Source organism: Candoia aspera, chromosome 2 (assembly GCF_035149785.1).
Source record: "Candoia aspera isolate rCanAsp1 chromosome 2, rCanAsp1.hap2, whole genome shotgun sequence".
In the NCBI taxonomy this organism is placed as follows: Eukaryota; Metazoa; Chordata; class Lepidosauria; order Squamata; family Boidae; genus Candoia; species Candoia aspera.
Genome location: NC_086154.1, coordinates 195,150,677 through 195,177,417, shown reverse-complemented (window position 1 = coordinate 195,177,417; position 26,741 = coordinate 195,150,677). Strand labels below are relative to the sequence as shown.

At 39.6% G+C, this 26,741-nt stretch overlaps 1 protein-coding gene across 3 annotated transcripts in view; it reads right to left on the bottom strand.

Moving 5' to 3' along the window:
- The window catches only part of TJP2 (tight junction protein 2), a 92,479-nt gene that overhangs the window by 48,550 nt on the left and 17,188 nt on the right, over positions 1 to 26,741 (bottom strand). Inside the window, exon 2 of one of the 3 annotated variants that reach the window (XM_063295116.1) lies at positions 22,323 to 22,437. Coding sequence is in view for 2 of the 3 variants with exons in the window: in XM_063295114.1 (XP_063151184.1) it covers positions 9,013 to 9,129 (117 nt within the window). In the remaining variant the exon portion in view is untranslated. Of the gene's footprint in view, positions 1 to 8,479; positions 8,912 to 9,012; positions 9,192 to 22,322; positions 22,438 to 26,741 lie in introns of those variants that run through there. The other 2 variants (XM_063295114.1, XM_063295115.1) reach the window with 2 other exon arrangements.

The following is a 26,741-nucleotide window of genomic DNA, read 5'->3' as shown; positions in this document are numbered from 1 at the left end:
GGCGATGAAGTCTAAATGGGGCCCAGAGATACTAGAAGCTGTTCCTCTATTATGCAACATACCAGCTTCCTATTATTTTTTTATAATCAAAAGGAAAAAAAAGTCAGGTAGCTCTCAGTTCTCCAGTCACTAACCCCTTATTCAAGAACAAGTTACTCAGCAGTAGATTCACAGGTATGACTCAGCTAGATCAATTTCTTTTTTGCAGACAGCAATGAACCACATACACACAAAAGATATGCCTACTGCAGGTCATGAAAGTCAACGTCAATATAAAGACCTATGCTCCAGGGTTCAAATTCTAGACCCTTCTTCCCATTTTTTTTTTTTTAGTCAATGGATATTTAGCCAACCCTAGCTTTGAGATTAGGAGGCACCTGATCAGTGTTAACCCAATAGTTCTCTCTCCCCTGGAAACAACTGTTCCTGTCTTACAAGCTTCATTTCTTATAGGCATCAAACTCCCAAACTTTGATTCATATTTATGTTTCAAAATACTACAGAGCCAGAGTACAAACATATATAGTAGAATGAAACTCAGGTAAAGAAATAGATCTTCTTTTCCCTATGGGTTAGGACTATGAATCCATAGTCATGGCATTTATTTAATTGTATTTAGTTCTAATTCTATATAGCAGTTAAGTCTCAAGGCAATTTTCAATTAACTGATATAAAAATGAATTGGAAAAAAAAAGTTAAGAAAATGGGCAAATCAGAATAAAACAGAAGTTTTTTATTCTAAAACTTAAGATAAAATTAAAAGCAGCTCTGCAACTTCATTTCCATAAAGCCTCAGATATTAGAAAAGGCTCTGGGCAGCTTCATATGGTGATTGTAATATGTATCCAATAGCATGGGAATCCAGAATTTCACAAGTATAAATCCCTAGTAGAAAGCAGTGATGTACAAAATAATATTATATTGAACAATACATTTTAATGAGGTATTTCCAGCTGCTCTTACAATGTCCAATCACAACTCTGCATGGGAGCTGGGAAAGAACGTTTACTATAAATATTACATGAGAGAAGCAAAAGGACTGTTGTTTCTTTTGCTTCTGGCACAGTTAAGGAGAGTTTGTAAACTCTTGAGGCTTTAAAGCTCAGTAGAGGACAAGTGCCACTGTGAAAGTGACCCCAATAATTAATTTGTTTATTTCTGTAATTATCAAATAGTTATGTTTCATAAAATGAAACCCCAAAGGCCTCAGATCATTTTAAGCAGAGCAAGACAATCTCAGAAATGCCTGAAGGCAGCTAAATGTTGGTAAACTTACTTTCAAGTTTACTTGAACTGGGAAGATTTATGCAGATACAGCAGCAAGAATAAGAATCAAAATAGGAGGTCAGCTCTCAGGAACAATACTGATCAATGCAGATTGAGCAGACAGGATTGTTGCTTGAAGCTCTTATTTAACTGAAAATGACATCAGCTGATAATTTAAGCATATTAGTTGCTTGGTGGTATTGTCACAACACATGTTGTATTTTTAATTAGTTAGTATTGGATTAAGAGAGGTATTGTAAGATGTTAGCGTCAATATAGTAAAGACGAACATGAATTCTGTCAATGAAAAGTAAAGTACTACTTTCACAAAAAAAATTGCTTGTATGTCTGTCACCACCCAACAAATATTCTTCACTGGGGTGGCATCATACGATTTAGCTAATCCATGTAGTACTATGCAAGGCATATTTGGAAGATACTGGGGAAGAAGTATTATGTTTATAAGTATTATATTCTTATTCACATTAAAAACTTTGGGATAAACCCAGTCTGAAAAAACTGGTTGGTTGGTTTGTCCTGCTATTTTAAAAAATGGAATTAGTACTTTAAGGGTATTTTAGATCAGGTTATTGTCAGGAAAATTTGGATTGTCCAAAACTGTGAAATGGCAGAATATTCAATTACAACATCTTTGGATTTTACACTTAGTCCAGACACAGTTATATATGGGTTATATTTTCAGAATATTGTTAAGATAGGTATCAATTGAGCCAGTTTGTTGTAGTGCTTCAGGGTGCTGGACTAGGAGCATGGAGACCCAATACTTATCTTCCCTTAGATGTGGAAACAGCTGAATGACTTTGGGCCAGGCACTGTCTCTCAGCCCTAGACTGAGACATTGAAAAACTGGCAAACCACTTCCAAAAATTTTTCCAAGAAAACTTCATGGACCTCTCCATGTAGTCACAAGGAGTCAAGATTGTCTTGAAGGATCACAATGATGCAAGTTATCAGTTATTTGCAAAAAAAGTTGGAACCAAAAGTTGAGATATCATATATACAACAAATCAATGGTTAAAATTCTTAAAATATTAAATGTTTCTTCTGATCTTAAGATGAAATTAATTCAGTAAAATAATTTTCATGTTTATTTATTACATTTTTATGTCACAATATTTCTTAATAATTTGTGGCAGTGTACTGGATTCTTCAAAGAATGTTTTAAAAGGGTTAGCTGTCACCTTCATTATACTGAGAGTATAAAATGATTAAGGGCTCACTTATATTTATCATATGGGCTTGTCGCCCTATTGTCCTGTTTTGATTCAATATCTGTAAGTTTCGTTAAAATGGTTTTGGGAAGAGTAACGTAGTTTAAAGAAATGTGATTCTGAATTATATACCAAAAAATTACCTTTATATGAATAACTATGCACTTATAGAACATAGCCAAAAACAAATTACTCTTTTATGATAGACAGATACTGCCACTCTGGCTTTACAATCTTAGATTGATTGTATGTGTTCACTCTTGCTTATGACCAATTATTTACTGACATAATGGAAAGACCTATCATAATAGTTCATGCGCTCAAGGTTTAATGTTTAATTGCTATTACTATACGGAATAGGAGTTTTCAAACTTTTTTAACCTGTTAGTTTCATTCATTCATTCATTCATTCATTCATTCATTCCTGGAACCCTTGATAAAGAGACAAAGATCTAGTGACAGAAAATTGCCTATGAACTGAACTTTTTTTTTTATTGACATCAAGTTCTCTGGAATATAGTTTGAAAATCCCTGTTACAAGGATTTAGTAGTATTTTTATTTAGCATGTGTATTTTATTTAAGCAAAGTACAAGGCCTATCAGAAGGAGTCTTGCAGCACCTTTTCCAAGTAACAGATTTTATTAAAAGACATAAGCGTTTGTGAGCTAGTTAAGCCTTTTAATAAAATCTGTTAGTTGGGGAAGGTACTCCTCTGGTTTTTGCTATCCTAGACTAACATAGCTCTCCTCTTACAATACCTACAAGGGGTATGTGTGTGTGTGTAATGATTTTTGTCTTTGTCTTTTCATTTTTTCTATTTGTATTTTTCCTGTCTTGATTTTTTGTTATTGATTGATTTATTTAAAACATCTGTATAGCCGCCCATGTTAAAACCAAACTCTGGGTGACTTACAAACCAGCAAGATAAACAATATATACAACAAAAACCAAAAACTGAAAAACCTGGCACCTCAACCACACTTGTTATTTCTCTATATTAAATAAATCCATTAAAAATCCATGTACTTTTCCCTTGGTACAATACCATACTGGAATATATAAATAAAATGCCTTTTTAAAAAGTTCACTGTGAAGATCTGGAACAGCTTTCTCTACTCTGATGTGTTCCTTGGGCTGGTTGGGATACAGTCTTCAAAAATAGTTCTTCATCACCAGATTATAACCCATATCACTGGGCCATGCTAGACTAAATTACACACACACAATCAACACCTACTGTTTTTTTTTCAAGATGATGGAAGCAAAGATTAAAAATGCACTTGTACGGCAAATGTTAAAAGAGAGTTTTAGTTCAGTTATGGGTACAACATATGCCAAAAAAATGGAAGAAAACTAGTCTAAAACATGTTAAACAGTCCGCTTTCTTGAGAAAGCTCCCAGCCACAACTCTCAAAAATCATTTTAAGACAGGAAACACATGAAAACAGGAGTTAATATTGCTTTTTAAATTGTTTAAAAAAAAACAATCTTCCAGCCTCAAGGCCAGGAAATGCCTGAAAAATCTGGGCACAATCTTCATTCCCATTATTTGTGTGACTACAATAAAAAGCGATTATCTTAAGAGTATGGCAAAGTAAAAAACAACAACAATCAGTATATCAAATACTCACAAGAACAGTTGTAATATTAAAGTTTTAGCATATCTATGTCCAAGACTTACTCTTAAAACTAATTATATAGCCTGTAAGAGACATTTTATCTCAAGGTTCAATCTAAAAGGTTGCTAAGGCAAAACATACAGTATTGAAAATAACTACTGTGTAGGTGAGTGTGTGCATATAAGCACACATACACACAAAGCTCTCAGTGTTCACAGATTTTCATTATCATGCAAGTACAAGTAGTATTTTAATTTTTTTAATGCATATTCTTTTTGTTTATTGTTTTGTACACTGTTCCAGGTACCAATCAGGAGGAAGAGTGAAAGTTGTAAGATTATTTATATAGCAGTAAAAATGCTACAGAAACCAGAATATTATATAGGGTATTTTTCTGCAATACAATACTAAGAGGGGAATTCTTCCCCAAAATTCTCCTTTCATCTAAGATACTGAATAAACCAAGCTCATTATTGGGATAAAATCCAATCAGGTTGGTATTTATCTAGTCAAACTGCAACGAAGTTCACTACAATCATACCATGGTGAATTTTCATATGCTTCCCATCATCCATATTAATTCTTATTTATTTATTCATATATATTTCAAATTTAGTCACTGCTGACCTCAAAGAGTGACTCTGGGCAGTTTACAATAAAACAAGAATAAATAGTAGTTAAAATACAATAAAACAATATTCTTACATAAATAATATATTCCAAGAGACAGATGGTAAAAAAGTTCTTAATTTACAGGAGCATCTTCCAGGTGCTAACTTCTTATAATGCTTCTTATGCATTCCTTTGTCTCCATTCCTGCATGTTCTTCAATTTCATCTTACTAATAAAATAACAATCACCACAGTAACTTATATCTTACTCATATCTGAAATGTACCACTTTTAAAAATATTAATAAAGTTTGCCGGTTTAGAGATTTCTTCCTCCCATCTGGCAGATGATATTCCTAGTGTGCCTTATACACAATGCTTACGCTCACAATTTGAATTCACCCATAATTTTTATTATTACAGAAATCATCTCCAGAAAGTAACACAGTATATTCTGCTTGTAGAAAAGGGAGGAATAATGTCTACCTGAATTCACTTATTAACAGGGGAGAGGGGTTGGAAGAGAAAGGGGAGAAAAAAACAGCACTAGTCCAAGTTATATTTATATTATCTGACAGTCAGAATTAAAATAAGGACAAGAACTAGATTAAGCCATTTAAATGAAAAGTGAAAAATGATAACCTCCCCAAGAAGCCTCTTTGCTTAATTCTGAGTTTTTCCCCCAGACACTGACTTCTTTGTCTCTTGTATGGTCCACTGTAATCTGTTTGCCCTGCAATTGTTAGGTTGGGGCACGAGAATGTGAATTCTGAGTAGAGGAGGCAGATGTTTACTGACACTGTCATAACTTGCTGGATACATTAAAAAAAAAAAGGCTTTTGCAAATGTAACAAGATTTTGCATTATTCAGGAAAGAAGCACAGCTATTGAACTGCTCCAAGGCCTCATTTAACTGTTGGGTTTTTCTTTTCCCACTGAACTTATCTCTTCCTCAGCCTTATTATGATAATAAGCCAGGAAAGTAACTTGATAGTACCACTCTCTCAGACCTTGTCCTACTTCAGTGAAGGAAGTCTGTGGCTGCCCCAAATGCCAGATCCTTTGAAACTAATTTCCCCCTTCTTTTTGCAATGCTCTTCCATGTCACAAGGCACAGGCCACTGCCCTTCTGAACTAGCTGGAATTGCTTTCAATCCAGCAACTTTCGGATGACAAGTGGACAAAATCTGTATGTGGTTCTTATAAGTTGTTTTTAACACTCTTGGGGAGAGCAATGTTTCATAGATTTTGCCAGTATGTTTTCATCAGTAATCTTTAAACCACCAATAAAAAACATGGTACCTGAACTTTTCTCATCAATGTTATATGTTTATAAAGAGCCCACATTTTAAAACCCTTCAAATCCTGATAAGGCTGCAAACCATTCTGTGCTGAAGCAACATATAATATTTGCCTTTCCTTCACCGTGTCTTACACTGACATAATTCATAGACATTCTCTCCTCTGAGATGCAGCCATCTCAGAAAAGGGGTAACTTCAAGTAGTGGGCAGATTATAATAAATGAAATAAATAAATAAATAAATGAATGAATGAATGAAATGAAACGAAACCATCTGAAATCCCAGCTGTTCTTCCCTTTGTTGGTGTAATGTTAGTTAAGAGTATGAACTACACAGAGTTCTATCCAAATATATATAGAGAGTGAGAGAGAGAGAAAATGAACAAACAGCAGTCAGGATTTCAAATGCTACCACCTGCCAAACATATTTTCAGTTTTCATGCTGAGTATGCAAAGACATGTTTTAGGGAAGCAGGGACAAGGAGCAGTTGCAAGTTCACTTCTGTCATCAGAACAATAATTTATGGACCTTTCTTCTCACCAAGTGCACTGAATAACATTGATTTCAGAACAATATGCAGTAATATTTAAATTAAAACTAATAGATGCATATAAAGTTTCCAAAAGCTATTATATAGATGGTTAGCAGCAAAGAACTTATATATCTTTTAAGATGATCAAATCATACTAAAATAAAGTTCAAAAGTCCAGTTCATAAAAATGCACGTTTTCTGTATCTGTTTCTTTACTGTTTACGTCTAAGGTAAATTAAAAAAGTAGAAGGCTGACCATGACCTTCAAGAAATAATTAAGGGTCTCATGCATAGTTGATCTGACCTGACCTGACCTTTTGGTATTATTGTGCCTTTTAAGCAGGTGGGCTGCAATTACTCTATTTTTATATATTATTGCATATGTGAGAAATTGTACAAACGTAAGAATTGTTCAAACTCTTTTCTAGGCAAATATCAAATGCCACAAGATAACTAGTTGCTAAAAAAATAAGAACATATACATCTTATTAAAATATTAGCTTCCTAGTTAGCCTATCCTTAAATGACAACAAGATTATGGTATTTCTACACCAGGCTCTTACTTTTGCTTCTTTCAAAAAGTATCAGCGTTTCCTCAAATAGCAAAAATTAGCCAAAGCAATTCCTGAAGATTTTCTTTGAAAGAATAATCTCTGCAAGCTTGCACACACTGGAGTCATAAAAAATATTCTAAGGGGGTTGAGAAATGGTCTCAGGTTTGTCCTTAATACCCAATGTAGTATTAATTTGTATATCACAGAAGTTATTAGTTCACCACATAGGCTACCTGGACAAATTCACAGTTCACTTCTCATACTGAAAAAGTTATAAAACAACTTACAAAAATCTGATCATCTAGAACTAAGAAACATTAACCCATGCCTCAGATTTTATCTGAATACTCCTGTGCCCATCTTCCCTATGTAGTTTTACAGAAAATGATCACATGGGTCCAAATGTCTACTCAACCATTAAACTTACTGTGGCCATGTCTGTACAATACACTAGGCCATAGTATGTTCAACCATAGTTTATTAAAAAAACAAAACGAAACTAGATAGGCTAGCACAATATGATAAACCATAGACTACAGACGAGTTCATACAAGTGGCAAGGCATAAAATAATTTAGTTGGCTTTGGCTTAGCGTCCTGTGTGATGTAAGTCTCAGCCAAATTCTCTCCCCCACCCCCAGGTTTGCATTAATAGGTAAACATATTGCACTAACCTGTGCAGTTGCTTTGTTTTTGGTTTTGTCCTGTTTGTGAAGCTTGACAATTGCTTGCTCAGTGCATCATGGTTTAAAGCACCCAGACTTAGCATAACAAGCCATTCTCCTGTGTGTGTGTGTGTGTGCAGGAGACAGAGAGGAAGAAGACTGGAACACCATCTACCCCAGTCCTTCATCACCTGGGGCTTTTCTGATGTGTTGAACTACATGTCCTCCGGAATCATCATAGCTGGGGCCAATGGGAGCTTGAGGGGACTCATTTGGGTAAAGATGATAAACAGCATCCTGATCTATCTTGAGAAGAATTAGATAAATAATGGCCAGAGAAAAGGATACTTGCACTACCAGCGAAATATCAACTGAATTATCAACTATGAAGGTTCCACTCTACAACACAAAACGCTCAACTATCCCTGTTCCACTGTAGACTTATCAGATATAATATACCCCGCATTGTATGCGGGAAGTTATACAGTACAATCAAAAGCCGTGCCTCATCCACCTGACAACGTCCATCACTTTCATTAGCCAAAAATACACAGGGTAAATTCCATTTGCAGTAAAGGAAGCCCCAGGTCCATTTTAAACGGATTCAGACGGGCTTCGAAAGTTCAACTTTCGAGGCTGGCGGGGAGAGGATGGGAGATCGGAGGGAAACGGGGAAGGAGAAGATGCTTAAAAACTTACCCTCACCCAAGGTGAAAACATCGGCCGCGCAGGCAGATAGCGATCACGCCTTCTCACCGGCATCTCCAAGGCTGTCCCTTGAAGGAAACCGACACCGGAAAAACTTCAGCTGTCCCACTTCCCCCGATCTTCACACTAAGAAAGCGGCAGGCGGCTTGCTATTCCTAAACAACTCTTGGCCGCCTCAAACCCCGAAGAAAGTTTCGAAGTGTTTGGGAACCCAAGACTTCCTCTTCTGGCGTCTCGAGTTCTTTATCCCATCCTCCCAACAAATCCAAGAAGCCGTCCGGCCGGAATATCCAGCCGTTCCCTCCACTTAAACGCAACTACCACACCAAAGCAACACTCTTAATAACGCCGCTACCATTCCGAGCCAAGAGAGGGGTCCACAAAAAAACTCGCATGCACCTTAGGCACGTGCTTTGCCCCGGTTCGCTACTCAGAACAGGCGAGCAAAACAGGCTAAACGACACCGAAAGCAGAAGCGAAGGTAGAGCAGAGAAAAGGAAACGGTGATGGATGCTAGTACCGACCTGTTCCCTCCCCCCTTCAGGACCAATTGGTTCGCTCCCGATGGAACCCTGCGCTGCTCCCATTGCAACAGTTGGTCTTCCCTGTTGGAAGTTGAGGGGCGGGCGCCGGCAGGGCATTAATTGTTCGCTTGACGCCTCACATGATGCGAGGGAGGAATTGAGGCAGCCACTCAGTGTTTCAGCTTGACCAACGCTTCCGTTTCCAAAAGGGGGGCGGGAGAGGAGTACAAAAAGAGCAGAAAAAGAGAAAAGCGTGCAAGTACGCGCATACACGTACACACACGCCCGAGGAAATTTTGCGAAGAAATTAAGTTGCTGCGGAAAACAGACCTCGGCTATGAGCTCCAAGAAGCGTAGAAGAGGACGTTTCAGAGCAAAAGGAAGAAGTGGGTCAGAACAACAAAGTCTCATGCCCGAGAAGCCTTTTAACATTCAGTATATTGATGCTGGACATGACCGGACATTCTTTCACGTCCAACCTCATCTTCTTCACTCCAGTGGGGCTAACTTCCTCTTAGGCCTACTAACACTGCAATCTTGTGTCTCAAGTCATCTGGAAGGAAAGCCCTACCCATTGTCTGAGAAGCAGGCTCCCTATGGAATTGCCTGAAAGTTTCAGCTTTGACAATGTCTCAACCTGGGACCTGCCAAGAAAACTGCAGGGACTTGTCCAGACAGTCACCAGGACTCCAAAACGGACTGGAAGGCATACACACACACACACGCACAAATCTGGGACTTGTGTTGAATAATTCTTTCACAAGTCTCAGATAAACTGGGTGTAGGAAACACAAAGCAACCCACACATCTGAGATTTTAGCAGGTGAAAAATGGCAGAGATGACAAGACACTAGAGGAAAAACAATTGAAGTTCTGAACAGAGAAATTCTTGGTGTGGCTGGGAACAGCCTTTCTATTATTTCAGTGACTAAACCCCACCCCATCGTTTTCCATAAGATAGGAATGCTATTAATCCAAACAGGTGGTGTAAAGATCACCAGTATTTAAAAGTAAAATGCCAGAAGCCATAAATGGAAATTTCTGAATCTGAGCAGCACATTTTGGAAATCAGCCCCTTCCCTCTTGAAAAGTTGGGAGCCACCACTCAGACACCAATCTAGGGCAAAAAAAGAACCTGCTCTTCTTTTGCCTCAATTTTATTATCTTTCTTTTTCTTTTTTATATGGTCACATGCCATATTATACTGAACTGTTGTATTTATTGTATATTGTTGTATATGGACCTGATGCAGTTTTTTAAAATTTCTTTTCTGCACTGAACCCTCAATAAAATACCATATAGGTTTTCTGAAATCTGAGTTATGAACAAGAATTAAAGCTGTCTACATTTTGGGTCCTATGAACCAGAAGAGGGGGGGAGTGGCAGCAACAACATGTACTTCCAGCAGTAAAAGCAGCTCAAGAAACAAAATGTTAGATGTTGGATTTCTCTACATCATTTCCCCCACCTCTCTGGACAGCAAAAAAGAAAAAAACTTCAACAAATATGAAGAAAAACTAAACAGCAGCACTGCCCTAAGCACAGGAAACAGCAATTTGAGCTCATGTACAGACTACAGCTCCTTTTGGGGAGTAGTGGGCACTCCTAGACTGGTGTGGCTATAGAGCAAACCTACTCAACAACAATTTATAGAACAAGTGCAAAATAATCCCCAAGGAAAAGTATGGTGAGCTGCCTAATGCTTTAGTTCAGCCTTTCTCAACTTTTTGACCCTGCGGGACTCCTTGAAATATTTTTCAGTCCTTGGGGACCCCCTGCACATTCAGGTTCAAATATAGGCCAGAAGTTACAAAATTATTAGATTCGTTTCAAGTGTAGGCCTATATATATGCATTAACAGTGTTCATTTTGCTCTGCTTATCAGAATTCAGTTTTGTTTTAGTTGCAGAGGCAAAATGTTTGCTTCAACCATTGTGGGTTATATAAACAGCTAAAAGTACAGGATGGAGATTCTTCAGTTTACATCCATTCAATCATCCTTTTTCACACTAGCACCATCTTGATGCAGTGAGATTGTAGCTCAGAATGTCAGCCAGCAAGGCTGAAGGCCATGGGAATTCCAGGTTGGGAAAGGCTTAGTTAAGTTCAGTCTTAAAACAAAATGTCGCAACATAACTAAAGAGAAGGTTTTTGAGATTATTTGAATCACACCACATATTCTTTTGAATTCAGCTTTAGTCCTCTTGAAGGAAGTGAAACAATGTCATCTGCTTTTTTTCCTTCCCCTTTTCTCAGTGGACATTTTTCTACTATAGTAATCTCTGAGCAAATCCACACACCCTCGAGATTATGGTTTTCTCCATAGGAGGGGAGTGATTCTTGCTGCTGTTTGGGTGGCAGTAGTGTTCTCCAACATGCATGTAAAGGGAAAGGGTAGGATCTGTGTTTGGTCCAGTTGGTTGGGGAAGGAGACAAGCTGGGAAACAAGGAGAAGAATGAGATGAAGAATGTAAAGCCAAGGCTTGTTCAATAAACTATGATTAAAATAAATATGGCTTAGCATAAGTGAACCTTGGTTTAAATCAGGAACAGCAAGTCTAAGGCAAGAAGAAGAGCTGGCAAGGGATAAGGAAAGTTAGGATTGCTGTTCTGAAAATTACTTCATGAGTTCTCTTTCCAAAGAACCCAGACAATGAGCAAGTCAGACTCTGAGCAAATCTTATTTGTACTCAGTGCTACCTCTTTCAACAGAGATGAATTTCTGGGCTTGTGACTGGGAATCATGTTGATTGCATATTTTTGTCTCTCTTGAGAGCCTGGCTTAGTAGCTCAGAGACCAAGCTACAAATCAGAAAGTCCCCAATTTCTTTTTACTATGAACCCAATCCAGTCTGACTATTTGGAAGCCGCTCAGCTCCAGTCCCATTTACAATAGAAGAGATTATAATACCTTAGTTACAGGGCTATTATGAGAACTGCAGCAAGATAAAGGTATTCAAAGCATTTTGAACATTAAAAAAATTATATATGAATGTCATGTATGAATGTCATGTATGAATGATTAGCCCTAGCAGAAACTCCTCTAGAGCTTCCTATACCAGAGTCATCCAAAATTGATGCCTGGGGTGGGAAGAGTATTCCAAACACCTAGCTCCCCATTATTACCACACTGCAGTCACTTGAAGGGAAAACTTTATTGTCATAATTAAGCCAAGATAAGATAGGAACTCTAAAAACATGCTTTCTTCAAACTTTATTCCATCAAAACTAATAGAACTTCCTTTTAAGGGTGTTTTGTTCTACCAATATCCAGAAGAATTGGGCAGAACATAAAAATAAGCCTGGATTCTGAGTAAAAGCTACGATTATAACAACGTAGAACTTGTAAACTGATAAACCTTTTATTTTCAAAATATATGTGGTTGGTAAAATAAATGATGGCTATGAAGTCTATCCCAGGATGTCAATGCTGCCATCAGAACCAGGCCTACTTTTGTCTCAGTACCAACATCAATATTTTTCTTTTGATTACATTGCTCCTGGGAACAACCTCCTCATCCTAGACACTCCTGTCTGAGATATAACTGACAAAGTCTTGCTCAAAGGGCAAGATCCAAGACCTTCCATCGCTCCTGTCGATAATTTCTCTCCAGGTCTTTGACCATTGTTGGTAGAGAGTCCATAGGCTCAATCCTAGGTCAATTGCTTTGTTTTTCAGTGCTATCCAGCAATATCACTTTTCTGAGACACTAAGCTCTGATATGTTATCAGTCCTAATTTCTATCCTAATCATCTGTTTTAGAGCAAGACTGGTCCTTTTTCTCTAATAGTTCATAGAGTAACATCCCCTCATTTCTCTCCAGGTCTGGTAAGGGTATCTCTCTTAGTTTGGATGACAATCCACATCTCCTTTGTATCCTATAATGCCAGATTTAGTCTCAAGAAGATACATCACCTGGTCAGTACTTGAACCTCTTGAGCCACCTTTACTGGTACCCCACACCTTGACTTGGTGCCTTAAGGTTACAAGGGTTTGATGGGAAGAATCAAGCTGAGATTGAATCATTACAAAATGGAGGTGCTGTTTGTCCAGAGACAACTGAATGCTCAGATTGTTCCAGTATTAGCTCTGAACAGGAAGCAGTTCCTCTGAAGAAGCAGATTCATGGCTTAGAGGTCCTCTTAGACTCATGAGCTGGCTATTGCTAGAAAGGCAGGTAAAGGCTTGGGAGAGGGAGAGGTCTGCTCAACTTTGGTTGGTGCTGTGGTCTTTCCTGGAACTTGATGCCCTGACAATGGTTATTTCCTTATTATCTCTTAGATTGACTGCTGCTATTGAGTCCAATGTAATACTGGCATTGTGGATGCTCCACTGACTGAGTTGTATTTGGAAGTCTATTGGCAAAGTGCTGGTTTTAATACATAAAGCTCTATAAGACTTGGTACCCAGGTACTGCTCAGAGTCCCTCTTTGGGGGGAGATGGGCGGTAGTAAAAATTTAATAAATAAAATAAATCTGCAGAATCTCTCTGTACAGGAAGAATCAACTGGTCCAGTGAGAGCATCCCAGAGGGAGATGTTTCATGATATGCCCTCCATTATAGAGGTCCTTGTCCCTAGAGGTCAAAATCATGTTCTCCCTAACCATATTTCAGAAAGCAATCCAGACCGTAATTTTTAGTAGAGCCTTTGATAGTTAATGTTGGCTATAATGCTCTGATGCCAAGGCTGTACTCTTACATAAAGGTTCTTTTTATATATTTGCAAGTTGCCATGAGTTGTCTAGAAAAATAGTAAATAATAAATAACTAAATAAACATCAAGAAATCAAAGTTACATCTTAGCTAAATTGGTAAATGCCAACAAATATTCTACTGTAATATATTAACTTATTTAAAGCTAACTTCATAAAGTTAGCTCTTTGAAAAACAGTAAAGAATTTTAAAATTTTATATAATGCCTGTTTTATATTCTACATTTTGTTTTGAGGAAAAATTGAATGTTGCTGGCTATCTGAATAATAATACACCTTTTAAAGAATAATTTCTTTGTTTCTGAAGATTCGAACATAAAGATGGCCCAGGTCAGACAGAAGAGAAAGAGTTCATTTTAAACATTTGTTTTAATAAACATACAAGAAACAGATGAAACTACAGATTCATGCATATTTCAACTATGCATTTTTAGCACGGAGCTCAGTTGATTTGATTTGAGAGAAATGCCTCCCACAATCTTCTCAACTTTGTGTTTCACTGCATTCAAAAACATTTTGTACCTAAAGCAGCTTACAAACAAACTATTCTTACAATATACTTAGGAAGACAGCAGCATCAATGAATTACAAAGTGGTATGTGAACTTTGCAATTCATTCTAAAAACCCATCAGAGAATTCTTGTAGTGAACATAGATACAGAGCTTGGTACAAGGTTTCACAGTAGCTCTCTCCCAAACAGAAACGCGCGTCAGCACCATGGCTTGAGAAACGTTACGATGTACAGTGCACATTGAAACAGTGAACATGACATACTGCCCCCCCCCAAAAGAAAGAAAACACTAAGCAGCAGGCTTCAAAGGGTAAGCCAAGTGGAAATGGCGAATTAAATCAGGAGCATTAACGTGGCGAGCAGACACCCATTCAGGATGAGGAAAGTGTTTCCCTCGGACCAGATACTGGAGGGTGCTGCGAAGCTTGCGAGAATCAACGGCCTCCTTGACCTCAAAGTGCTGTTGGCCGTCAATCATGATCGGAGCAGGAGGAGGAGGTTGGGGATGCCAGCGGGAGGAGTGGTGGACAGGCTTGAGCAAGCTGCAGTGGAAAACAGGGTGCAAGCGTTTCAAATTGTGAGGCAGGTCCAACTTAACAGTAACTGGATTGATAAGACCAACAATAGGGAAAGGACCAATGAACTTGGGAGCAAGTTTTTTAGAGGGTTGTGGTGACTTGATGAATTTGGTAGATACACCTGATCCCCAATCTTGAAGTCATGTTGCAAGGATCGATGCTTATTGGCTTGAAACTTGTAAGCAGCCTGGGCATCAGCCAAAGCCTGTTGAATCACCGGCCAGGAATCAGCAAGCTTAACAGCCAAGTCAGAGGCAGAACATGTTTGGGAGGGGGGTTGTGGCAGTTCAGGGATGGAAACAAAGTTGTGACCAGAAACCACACGAAAAGGGGTTTGCCCGGTACTCTGATGGACAGCATTGTTGTAAGCCACTTCAGCAAAAGGCAGTAACTCCACCCAATTGTCCTGATGGTAGTTAATGTATGCTCTAAGAAATTGTTCAAGGGTGGAGTTTAAAATCTCAGTAGATCCGTCAGTCTCAGGATGGGATGAGGTGGACAGCGCCTGTTTGGTACCAATCAATTTTAAAAATGATTTCCAAAACTGGGAAGTAAACTGTGTCCCGCGGTCGCTGACCAAATGGGAGGGGCTACCGTGGAGATGGTAGATGTGGATGAGAAATAGGCGTGCCAATTGTGGGGCCGACGGGATGGATACACATGGAATGAAATGGGCCTGTTTGGAAAAAAAATCTTTTACAACCCAAATGACACTTTTCTTCTGACTGGGAGGAAGATCCACAATAAAATCCATAGAAATCTCGTCCCAGAGACGGGACGGGCTGGCCACAGGCTGCAGAAGCCCCTGCGGTTTCCCCCCTTTTCGTTTTGACATTGCACAAACAGGACAGGAAGCCACATAGTCTTTTACATCACGTCTCAAGGTAGGCCACCAGAATTGACGACGAACCGAATGCAATGTTTTAACAAAACCAAAATGCCCAGCAAGTTTATCATCATGGGAACGCTGTAAAATGTCAGGTCTTAAAGTTTTGGGTACATAAAGGTGGTGTTGCACCCATGCCAGACTGTTTTCAAAAGAAACTGTGTCTTTATTAGCTAGCAACCAAATGTCAGATTTCAGCGCCTGGAGAAAGTCTTTCTGTAACTGGCAAGGAACTTGCACTTTCCGCTTCCCAGACTGGGCTGGGGGCGGGGATGCCTGCGCACGGGTCTGGCTCCGGGTGACAGCAACTAAGCCTAGTTGTGGTTCAGTGAGAACAGTCCCAACCACATCTGCCACGTGGTCAAGGTCCTGAGGTAAACATGACAAAGCATCGGCCAGAAAGTTTTTCTTTCCCGGAATAAATTTTAACTGGAAGTTAAAGCGACTGAAAAATTGAGCCCAGCAAATTTGTTTAGGACTGAGACACAGGGGTGTGTGGAGGGCTTCCAAATTCCTGTGATTGGTCCAAACCTCAAAAGGGCATTTAGCGCCTTCCAGGAGGTGACACCAGGCTTCCAAAGCGGCTTTTACAGCAAAAGCCTCCTGTTCCCAAACATGCCACCGGTGTTCAGTTTCAGAAAATTTTCTGAACAGATAAGCACAGGGTTTTAAATGATTTTCAGAATCTCTCTGTAACAATATAGCCCCAACTGAGGAATCAGAAGCATCAACTTGGACCACAAAGGGGCGTTCAAGATCGGGGTGCTGTAGAATAGGCTCAGCAGTGAAGAGGGTTTTTAACTTCTCAAATGCTGCCTGGCATTCAGGCGTCCAATTCAGCACTGCCCCAGGGTTTTTTACTTTGTGTGTCTCCCCCAAGCCCTTGGTATGGAGTAAATCAGTGAGGGGCAAAGCAATCTCAGTGAACCCCTGGATAAATTGGCAATAGTAATTGCCGAGGAAACTTTGCAATTGCCTCCAGGTGCGGGGACGTTCCCAACTTAAAATCGCCTGAATTTTTGCAGGGTCCATTTCAATGCCCTTGTCAGACACCCTATAGCCCAGATAGTCAAGTTGGGTTTTGTGAAACTCACATTTGGAAAGTATGGCATAAAGTTTGGCATCTCTAAGCTTGCTTAACACCTGTTTGAGGAGGCGTTCGTGTTCCTCCTCGGTTTCAGTGTAAATGAGAACATCATCTAAATAAACCAGGACCCCTTTAAACAAATGATCATGTAATACTTCATTAATCAATCTCATGAAGACTCCATGTGTCCCTGCCAACCCAAAAGGGAGGACTTTATACTGAAACAATCCTAGTGGGCAATTAAAAGCAGTTTTCCATTCATCCTCGGCTTTTATGTGAATGCGGAAATAGGCTTCACGAAGATTGAGCTTGGAGAAAATCTTGCCCTTAGACAAGTGAGCTAACATGTCCTTCATGAGCGGAAGAGGGTACTTGTTGCAAATTGAGACGGAATTTAACCCCCGATAGTCCATACAGAATCGAAGTGTGCCATCTTTCTTTTCCTGGAATAGCACAGGGGCCCCAACTGGGGAATTTGCAGGTTCAATAAACCCCCTTGACAGATTTTTGTCAATAAAGTCCCATAATGCCTCAAGCTCCTTCTGAGTCATTGGATAAATTTTTGGCTTGGGCAATTGAGCGTTGGGAACCAACTCTATTGCACAGTCAGTTTTTTGATGGGGGGTAGCTGATCTGCTTCCATTTCCCCAAAAACGTCTGCAAAGTCTTGGTATTGATCGGGCAAGCCTTCTAAATGTGCCAAGCTAGGGCGCAGCATGGCAATTGCAGCCCTTCCAACCCCCGCGCATGAAGCTCTCTCCGCTGTAGGAGCTTGGTAAAACCCCTCTTTAAAAGTCACAGTTCTGTGTTCCCAGTTTATATATGGGCTTCGATAGGTCAACCAGGGGATCCCCAGAATTACCAAGGGATTGCCAACAGGTGCTACTATGAATTTTAAAGTCTCACGGTGGCTGCCCATTTGCATTGCGACAGTTCCAGTGAAATGGGTTGCCGCCCCCACCCCACCCGCCGTTGAACCATCCAACTGTGTGAAGATAAAAGGCTGCTGGAGGGAGAAGGTAGGCAGGTCCAAAGCAGCAACCAGATCAGGGTGAATTAGACACCTGGAACACCCAGAGTCAACTAAAGCCCAGACCTCTGTAGTCTTTGCGCGGGAGCCCAATTTCACTTTTACTGCTAAAGTGGGACAGTCAGCACTCACCATAGCATCCTTGCGCCCATCCTCCTCCACCTGCCCACAGGAGCTCTTCATGGCATGTGGCTGGCATTTCCCACCGGCTCCTTAGAGTCATCTTCAGCCTCTCCCGAGAAGTAGAACACTTCCTCAGCGTCGGCTGCGCCCTTGGCTGCTGTCATCCGCCGCAAGGGGGGGGCGATTTGGCTGGCAGCTTGCCCACTCAATCTCCAGCCTTGGCTTTTGGGCAATCAGCTGCTCGATGCCCTTCCTTTCCGCATCGGAAACTGACCTCTCGCATAGCGCCAGTCTCTCTCCTCTTCCCAGGCTCTATAGCCTGGCCAGGCAGCAGTTGCTGCACTTTGGAGTCCCCTCATGGTGGCTGGTGGTTTTTCAGGTCGTCTGGTTTGCATGAAGGTATGCTGGGCATGCTCAGCCTTGACGGCCAGACAGATCCATTCGTACAATGACTCTGGGTCGTCTCTACACAACGCCCACCGTAGGACGTCCTGGCTGAGTCCCTCTTTAAACCATTCTATTAAGGTTGACTGAGACCAGTCAGGGATTTTCCCAGCTAAAGCCTTAAACTCCAGGGCATAATCAGCTACAGACAGCTGGCCCTCGGTAAGATCCTTCAGCACCTTCTTAGCTCTTGCCTTGGCCAGAGGATCCTCAAAATGCAGCTTTAACGCCCCCATGAAGTCCTCGAAATACTCAAGTTCAGGGGAGTCAGCCTCACTTAATTGAACATACCAGTCAGCCGCTCGACCCTTCAACTTGGTGGCAATGGCAGTTATCTTAGCCTCTTCGGAAGGGAAGTATGCTCCAAACTGCCTCATGTAACTTTTAGCATTGGTTAGAAAGAAAGATAACTTGGTTGGATCCTCATCAAATTTGACAGAAAAGTCTCTCACCCCCACTCCTGTTGGAGCAGAATCAGCGGCTGCTTGAGTGGTTGGGCCCCAGGTTACAGTAGTTCTCCCTCTTCGAGGTGGGGACACTGGTGGTCAAGCTCTGCAGGGTGGAGATTCATCCCAGAGCCGTCTCCAGCCCCGCTCCGCTGGCGGTCCAGGTGGGAGGATGGGGGATGGTTGCGTGAAGCTGGGACCTCCGTCGTGCCTCCCCTGCCCCCCAATGATAGAGACAGGTTTCTTAACATGTACTCCATCGATTCTATTTTGGCCTCCACCACTCTTAGCCTTTCAGGGGTTTGAGATTCCTCCCCCCCCTCGCGTGTTAGGCTGTCTCTCCGTTGATACCGTGGTAGATTCTACGTCTGGGGTCAGTGGAAACCGATACTTCCAGGATGCCTGGGAGTCCCTGGCTGGGGTTCTCCCATTTCATCCCAGGTGATCAACTCTGCAGGCGATTCACTGGGTGCCGGTTGCTCTGGTTCTCCCCCATCGTCAGATTCCTCCACCTCAGGGCTGGAACTCGAATCCTGCCAGAAATCTGAAGGTTCTGGGGTGAGGCTCAGTTCTCCGCTCTTGACCGTCAACTCGGGCATCAAGCTAGCCAGCTCAAGTCCCCCGGTCATAAGCTTGGACTCGGCCATTGTTAACTATTTTCCCTCACAAGAAACTGATCTTGGTAGGAGCTAACGGTACAACTTTGGGCATTCTCAGCTTTATGTAATGAATGCCTATTCTAAAACACTCTCAGACTCATGAGCAGGAATGCAAAGATATCTGATTTATTAAAGAATAGTATGCAGGATCACAAAGAAAGCTGAGAATGATAAAAGCACGCCAAATGCAAACTAAAAACCCTTGGTGCAAATGAGATCCCTCCCCCTGTAGAATCTTCCCAAGTTCACAATCCCAGGTGTTCCTAACGGCTTCTGATGGTCTGCGGGAAAAGTCCTTGAACAGAGCACATAACCCAAACACATTCCATTGTAATGAACATAGATACAGAGCTTGGTACAAGGTTTCACAGCAGCTCCCTCCCAAACAGAAACGCGCATCAGCACCATGGCATGTGAAACATTACGATGTACAGTGCACATTGAAACAGTGAACAGACAATTCTGCATTTTAGGGGATGACCAATCAGTATAAAGGCCACATAATATAATGATTCAGCACATCTACTTATTGTCTTAGGATCTCCCCTCTTTACATTTCTCTTCAGTTTAAGTTTTACTCCACTGATCTGGAATAGATAATTTTTTCAATGACCAAAATTTTACAACTATGTACAAATAATTTTATTAGGGTCAATAAATTATATTAAATTAATAAGCAATAAGGAGGAGGGAGAAGAAGAGGAAGAGGAGGAGAATTAGCCAAATCTTCTCCCCTGAAATCCACTGTATGGTGAAAAGTTTAGTTAGCTTTTCCCTGTTTCCTAATACATGTCCAGGGAAAGTGTCTCAACATGTCCAAATAATCAGAAGCACATCTCAACTGTAACTTTGTGTTATAAATGTTCTCTCTTTTTCTTTCTTATATAAAAGTTTCTGAACTTGTTTTTGTGAAAAACCATGCTTAGTGGAGACTGGATGAAATGGGATGCCCTGGTTATTAATAAACCTGCAGCAAAAGCTTGTGTACTAACTCCATGATCTCCAATATTAAATAGAACATGAAATCAAGGTTTGCAAATCTCAGTTTAAAGGGTTTTTGGCCTAGCATTAGCCATATGTAGTATCAATGGAGATGCAGGCCACAGTTAAACCTAAAAAGAGAAAAGCAATTCTTGTTTCAAATGCTGGCTCTCAATTTACAAATAACACTTTGCATTACTTCAATCACAGGCCTTGGATATGCATCACCTTAATTCAAAATAGCATCCATGAGTATAAATCTATTTCAAAATGACTTCTTTCTTGCTTTGAATAATTTTCTGCATTTTTTCTTCACAGCTTCTTACTGTTAGTGATACTTAGGACAAATTTGGTTCTTTGACTGCTAAAAACTGCCCTTGCCATTTTGTCACCAGGAGTCAAGCTCTCATGAAATCCTCCACTCTCCTTTCATAGTAATCAGGACTTTATTGTGTTAAACAAAATAAGCAGAAATTTTCCAAAAAGCGAAGTCCTATTCTCAAAGATGTTTTCAAAGGAGAAGAGACACCACATGACGATCAAAATTTTTACTTTCAAGAAAGAGAGATTAATCAACAGAAAGAAATGTTCTTTGCTTTCAGTGGCTAGCAGAATCATCTATAGCAGAAAGTTCAGAAAAGCCAACTTATCCGTTACTACCAATCCCTCTTTCCCACTGGAAATACTTAATGTATCCATGTGTACTGGATGATCAGTGTTAAAGGCTCAGTTCTGCCTCAATATATTTGTTAAAGATAACAGAGGCAAATGAAAGTAACCATGATAATGTGAGCAATTGCAAACAGGATGGTAGAGAAAGATACACCATGCGAAAACTATCTCCTGGCAGAACCTTCATGTGAAACATCATAAATGCCTCAGAATTCATGATGAATTCCCCTCAAGGTAGCTCTATATTCCCTTTTCTTGCATTTCTCAAATACACTCTTGTCTCTCTCCATTCTTTGAAACTTCTGCTTGCAATGCACATCTGTCTCCTTATACCGGGGGAGAGTTAGGGTTAGGGTTAGCTGTTGCCCTTCAGATTTCACTGAATGGCTAAGAACCCCTTGCCACTAGGCCACGCTGGCTCAGCTGCTAGGATTTATAAATCAGCAACTTCTAAAAGACCACAGGTTCCCCACATTTTTTCCACAGAGCCGTATTCCTGTACATGCCCACTAAGAACCAAATCCCACTGAGCTCAATCGGATTTCCACACAGATAAGTATATACAGCATTTTTGGATTTTCAAATCATCTTCTTAGACTTTCCCATATTCACCTTAGTTAACTAGTGCTGTCTCCAACTGCTCTTTTTTCTGCAAAAAGGAAAAGTTATACTGCAAATCATATTCAAGAGTATAGCCAAGGCCATCATATATCATTCCACCTTGTTTTTCAATATATAAAATAAAATGTCTAGAACACCTAGCTGATCTTTAGAAATATCTTAGATAAGAACTTCAGAAACAGTTATACTTTTATTTTCTTTAAATTGGAGAACACCTGTCCTGAAGAACTTTCTTCTGGCACTGGACCCAACCCTTTAGATTTTGTTGCCAAAAAAGACTCCTCTAAACCTGCACTTTCTTGCCTTCAAGAAACAAGATAAAAATAATGTTCTCTTTTAAACCTTTTGAAGGATTCACTTCACTGAGTATGTATACACAGAGTACTGTTTTATAATCTGGTTTGTCAGGACTACATGATATACTAATGTATATTCCCTAGAACACTTTTCACAATAACAAGTACCATGGAATAATAATTGTAGAAGTTTAGCTACAACCCTGTTTAGTGTTTCAGGCTGTTGATTGAAACTAGTCTTGTGAATTTATTAACAAGTACCTGGGGAAGAAGGTCTGGCTTCAGTCTTCTTAATGCACTTCCTATAAGATGCCTTGGGGTCAAGTTACAGCTACACTCCCATTCACAAGGAGATGGGGATATTGGTGTCTGCTCCCTAAATTAAAATAATAATAATAATAATAAATAGAAGAACAATATAAAGTCAATGCAATTAATCAAGGTCAAGCTTGAAATACTAACAGTTGAAGATTTGTAGTTGATGTTGAGTGCAAGACAACAGTTCTGCACTCTGCCTAGCAAATGATTATAGAAAACATTTCTCTTTTTGACAGATCTCTTCTGTAGCTTAATACTATTCATGATAATGCTACACATTTATACTACAACTAAAAATATAATACATCAATATAAATAGAGTTTGGGCCTGTTAGAACCATGTTTTTAAACTACTGGCACACTGGCTTCGCATCTACAAATTCCTGTGAAACAATCACTAGGCTCACATATTGTGCTAGGCCACAATTCATTTTTTTTTTAGCTCAGCATGATGTGAGAATCCATCCATTGTGGCTTAACAAATACTATGAATCAAGCCTTTATTGTTTGTTCATCGCACCCTGGCTTTAAAATACCCTAAAGAGAACACTGAATTATTCAGCAAACCAAGGCTGAAAAATCCTAACTCAATATAATGTATGAATTCAGCCAATGTCTAAATTCAATGTTTGCAATGTTCTGGGGTAGGATTAGTTAATACCAAATCCATTTTGTCAAGGAGCACAGCATGGTAAACAACAGGAAGTCAAAGTATTTTTAAATCATTACCACCTGTTGTGGATACTGAAAGAATGGGACTTGAATCCACATGAACATTCATATGCATTAGCTTTAGAATTCAAATAAATTCAGAACTATGCCACTTCTGCAATGCAAAAGAAGAAAGAAAAGGAAAAAAGGAAATGCAGTACCAGGAAGAGGAGACAGATTTATACAAGCTCATCTCTATTTATTGATCCAAACGATTACATATTAAAAAAAGTATTTATACTATAAATATTGTAATAGTAGAAAAATCTGAATAGATACATTGGACTCCTGGTCATTCTGCTGCCAGGTACTAGTTGTTGATGGATAGCTTCAGGGTTTCCATGCTATCTTTCTTATAGTTCTCAGCCTTGAAGCTAAGTCTTGGCTTATACAACCTTTCAACTAGAGGATTTTTGTCTGTATCATCACACGTGTAGCCAGCCTATGATGGAAGATGGAGCACAGCAGAGAATGGCAACATAGGTTAATAGATCTATAGATCTAGATAGTATCTTCAGAATTGCCAAATAACTTAAAAATGATGTAAATTAATGCTTTTAATGAGCAAACTATCACAAGCCCACCACATTTCACAAGATTTTACATATGAGAACTTGCAAGATTACAGAGAAATGCCAAAATCCTGCAAAATGCCAGTGGTAACAACAAGGTTTTGCCATTATTACATGAAATTGTGCAAGTGAGATTGCTGAAGTCTTGTGACACTTCGGATATTTTTTTTTTTTACAGATCACAGTTGTACCTAGTACTTGAAGAAGTTGCTTACCCTTGGAGAAGAGGAACAAGCACCTCCCTAAATCTAGTTGTAAATTCAAATGAAAAGCACTGTGCAAGTGGCTAGACAAAGGAATGTTTGAGCTTCTACTTCATATGCTCTGGAACAATTTTCATCTTGAAAACAAGTTCTAGAAATAGACTTTGTTCAAAACAAGCCCAGCCATGCAATCCCCAGCCTTTTGTTCAGCCAGGCACTTTGCAGGCACTCTAAGCATAATTTCTTCATACAGCTAGGTCACATATAATGATTTCACAGTCAGATCCAAACCCACTAACCTCTTCTCCTCAGCCACCCACCTACAGGTGTTTCCTGTAGAGAGATGTCAATTAAGTCCAACTTTTAATTAATTCCAAGCCTACTATGTAGGCCTCCCTCCCTCCCTCGCTGTTTTTCCTCCATCCATATACTCATTTCATATACTGCCATTAAAAAGATAATTCACCTTCTAGAACCCTTACTTATTCATAGCTTTGTGCTGAACAACCAGCTGGATGACTCTGATTCTTTCCCACCACACCCTAAACAGAACTGGATTGTACTTGTTAACCAGGAACTTTCCACCTTTACATAGCTATGAAAACCCTGTATGCATACATACATACATCCCTATAATAAATTATTTATTTTAGTCTCTATTTCACAAGCGGGCTATAGGAATCAGATAATAAAATCAGATGTTGATATTCTCACCATGTGTGTCTCTGTTTTATTTACTAGGCTGCATTCATTTCCCACCGTAAGCTAACAATGCCAGAGAGATTACATCCTATACATCTTCTATACATTTATACACCAGACTCTCCAAGTCTGGCATTCATTCAATGCCCACGACCACACCAGCAAAACCGGGCACCAAAATATTGATTTTCAGAAGTGCAATTTTTGGCTTTCTTTTGTTTTTGAAGACTGCAAACAGCTTCACCCAGGCTTAATGAACTTACCCTCCATTAACTTTCAAACCCCCAATTCACCAAAAAGAGCTTAAATTTAGAGCTATACCTTCTATATTGATATTTGTGCTGTTCCAGTCACACTACCTGTGTTGCTCCAAGGGCAATCATTTATTAAAAAATAGAATACAATTGTGGCCTACACCAAAAAAAGGATATCTAACCCTGCTCTACATCTTTCAGAAGGACTGCCAACCCTCATTTGGAGGGTACCTGTTGGGGAAGGGTATTGAGTATTATATATATCCAGTTAACCTATACAAATACATGAAGCTTTAATGTCCTTACTCTGCCTGTATAGTTTATTCCGAAATCCCTATTTTATGAATAGTTTGGGAAGAAGCAATGTAGCTAAAGAATAGGGATGGATCAACATTTTCCCCCAACGAAGTCTACAGGACAGCCTGAAGGTCAATTAATAAAGATACTTTATCTCTGAATCTCAAAAAGAAAGAGTACCTACTAAATTTCTGATTAAGCCCCATTAATTTGCCATACTATATATCAACTAAAAGCACAGAAATTAAGAACTGACAGGGTAACTGTTCTATGGAACCAATAGGCTGTTCTGAGCTCCAGGATGGGAAAAGGGAGGATATAAATGTTTTATATGAGTCAAAGAGAAACAGGCCACAGAAATTTTCCATGCTCTGTGTTTCAAAACCATATGAAGCTATTATAGGCACATTTTCAAAACAGCCTGCAGAAGAGAGACTGCAAAGTATGTTTTAAATGAAGTGAGATAAGCAAGCCAAGACAAATCAAACCTATACCCAATAACAGCTGAAGTCAAAAATATTCAGCTTGTCTTTGTCTTCTGAAGTTGTTAAATACAAACAGTCTTGGCAGGCTATGTTTTTCCAATCCGTTGCCTTTCCCAATCCAAGGATCTTCCATGTTAAGGAAAGGAAGATTTAATCAGCAGAGATATTTCAAAAGAAAAGGGACCTCCACTTTATTTTAAAGTTCTATTAGTCTTTATGAGTATATGTTTTATTGTGCAGGGTGGAAATCCTGCCTCTATATAACAAGCAGCCAATAAGAAAGTTAGACTGCATTTGATACTGATACTGATACTTTACTTTATTTTGGAGTAGACATATAGAGAATTGCCCTGAAGCCAAGTGCTGTGTGTGCAGGAGTCTGACCTTAACATGCTACAAGCACCCTCACAGCACAGATGTCCTCATCTCAAACAGAAAAGCATTATCTAGCAAGTCATTTTGAGATGTAAAACAACACAGTGCAGGTTGTCCTCACTTAGTGACCACAATTGGGACTAGCAACTCCATCGCTAAGTGCCACAGTCACTAAGTAGAAAATCACATAACTGCAACAGACTTACTATGTCACTTCCCATTCAGTCTTTAAGTGAGTTATCACATGACCACGACTTGCGATTTTACTTCCACATTCTCCATTAACTCTGCTTGGAAGCTGGTTGTGAAGCACAAAAATGGTGATCACGTGACCACGGGACACTGCACGGTCATAGATGCGAGGACTGGTCGCAAAGCTTTTTTTTTTTACACCGTTGTAACTTCCAATGGTCACTAAACAAGGCAGTTGGTAAAAGAGGACTATCTGTAATTCATCACCATACATTTTTCTTTCAGTTTATCCTAGGTTCTATCCTATTTGTGTCTTCCAAACCTATGCTGCTGATTCTTGAATAAAGGCAACTTGCATTTGAGTTATATGCTTGCAGCTACTGGAGTCCAAGATAATGCTGACATTGAATTAAAATTAACACTCATTCGCAATACCACCCTAGATAAGTCTGCCTGAGAGAAAAACGTTTAAATTAAATGGGATTTACTCCTACATAAGTAGGTAAACTCACAATCCCAGACACACTTAGAATGCAGTTGTATTTCTGATATGGTGCCCTTCAGAGATGTT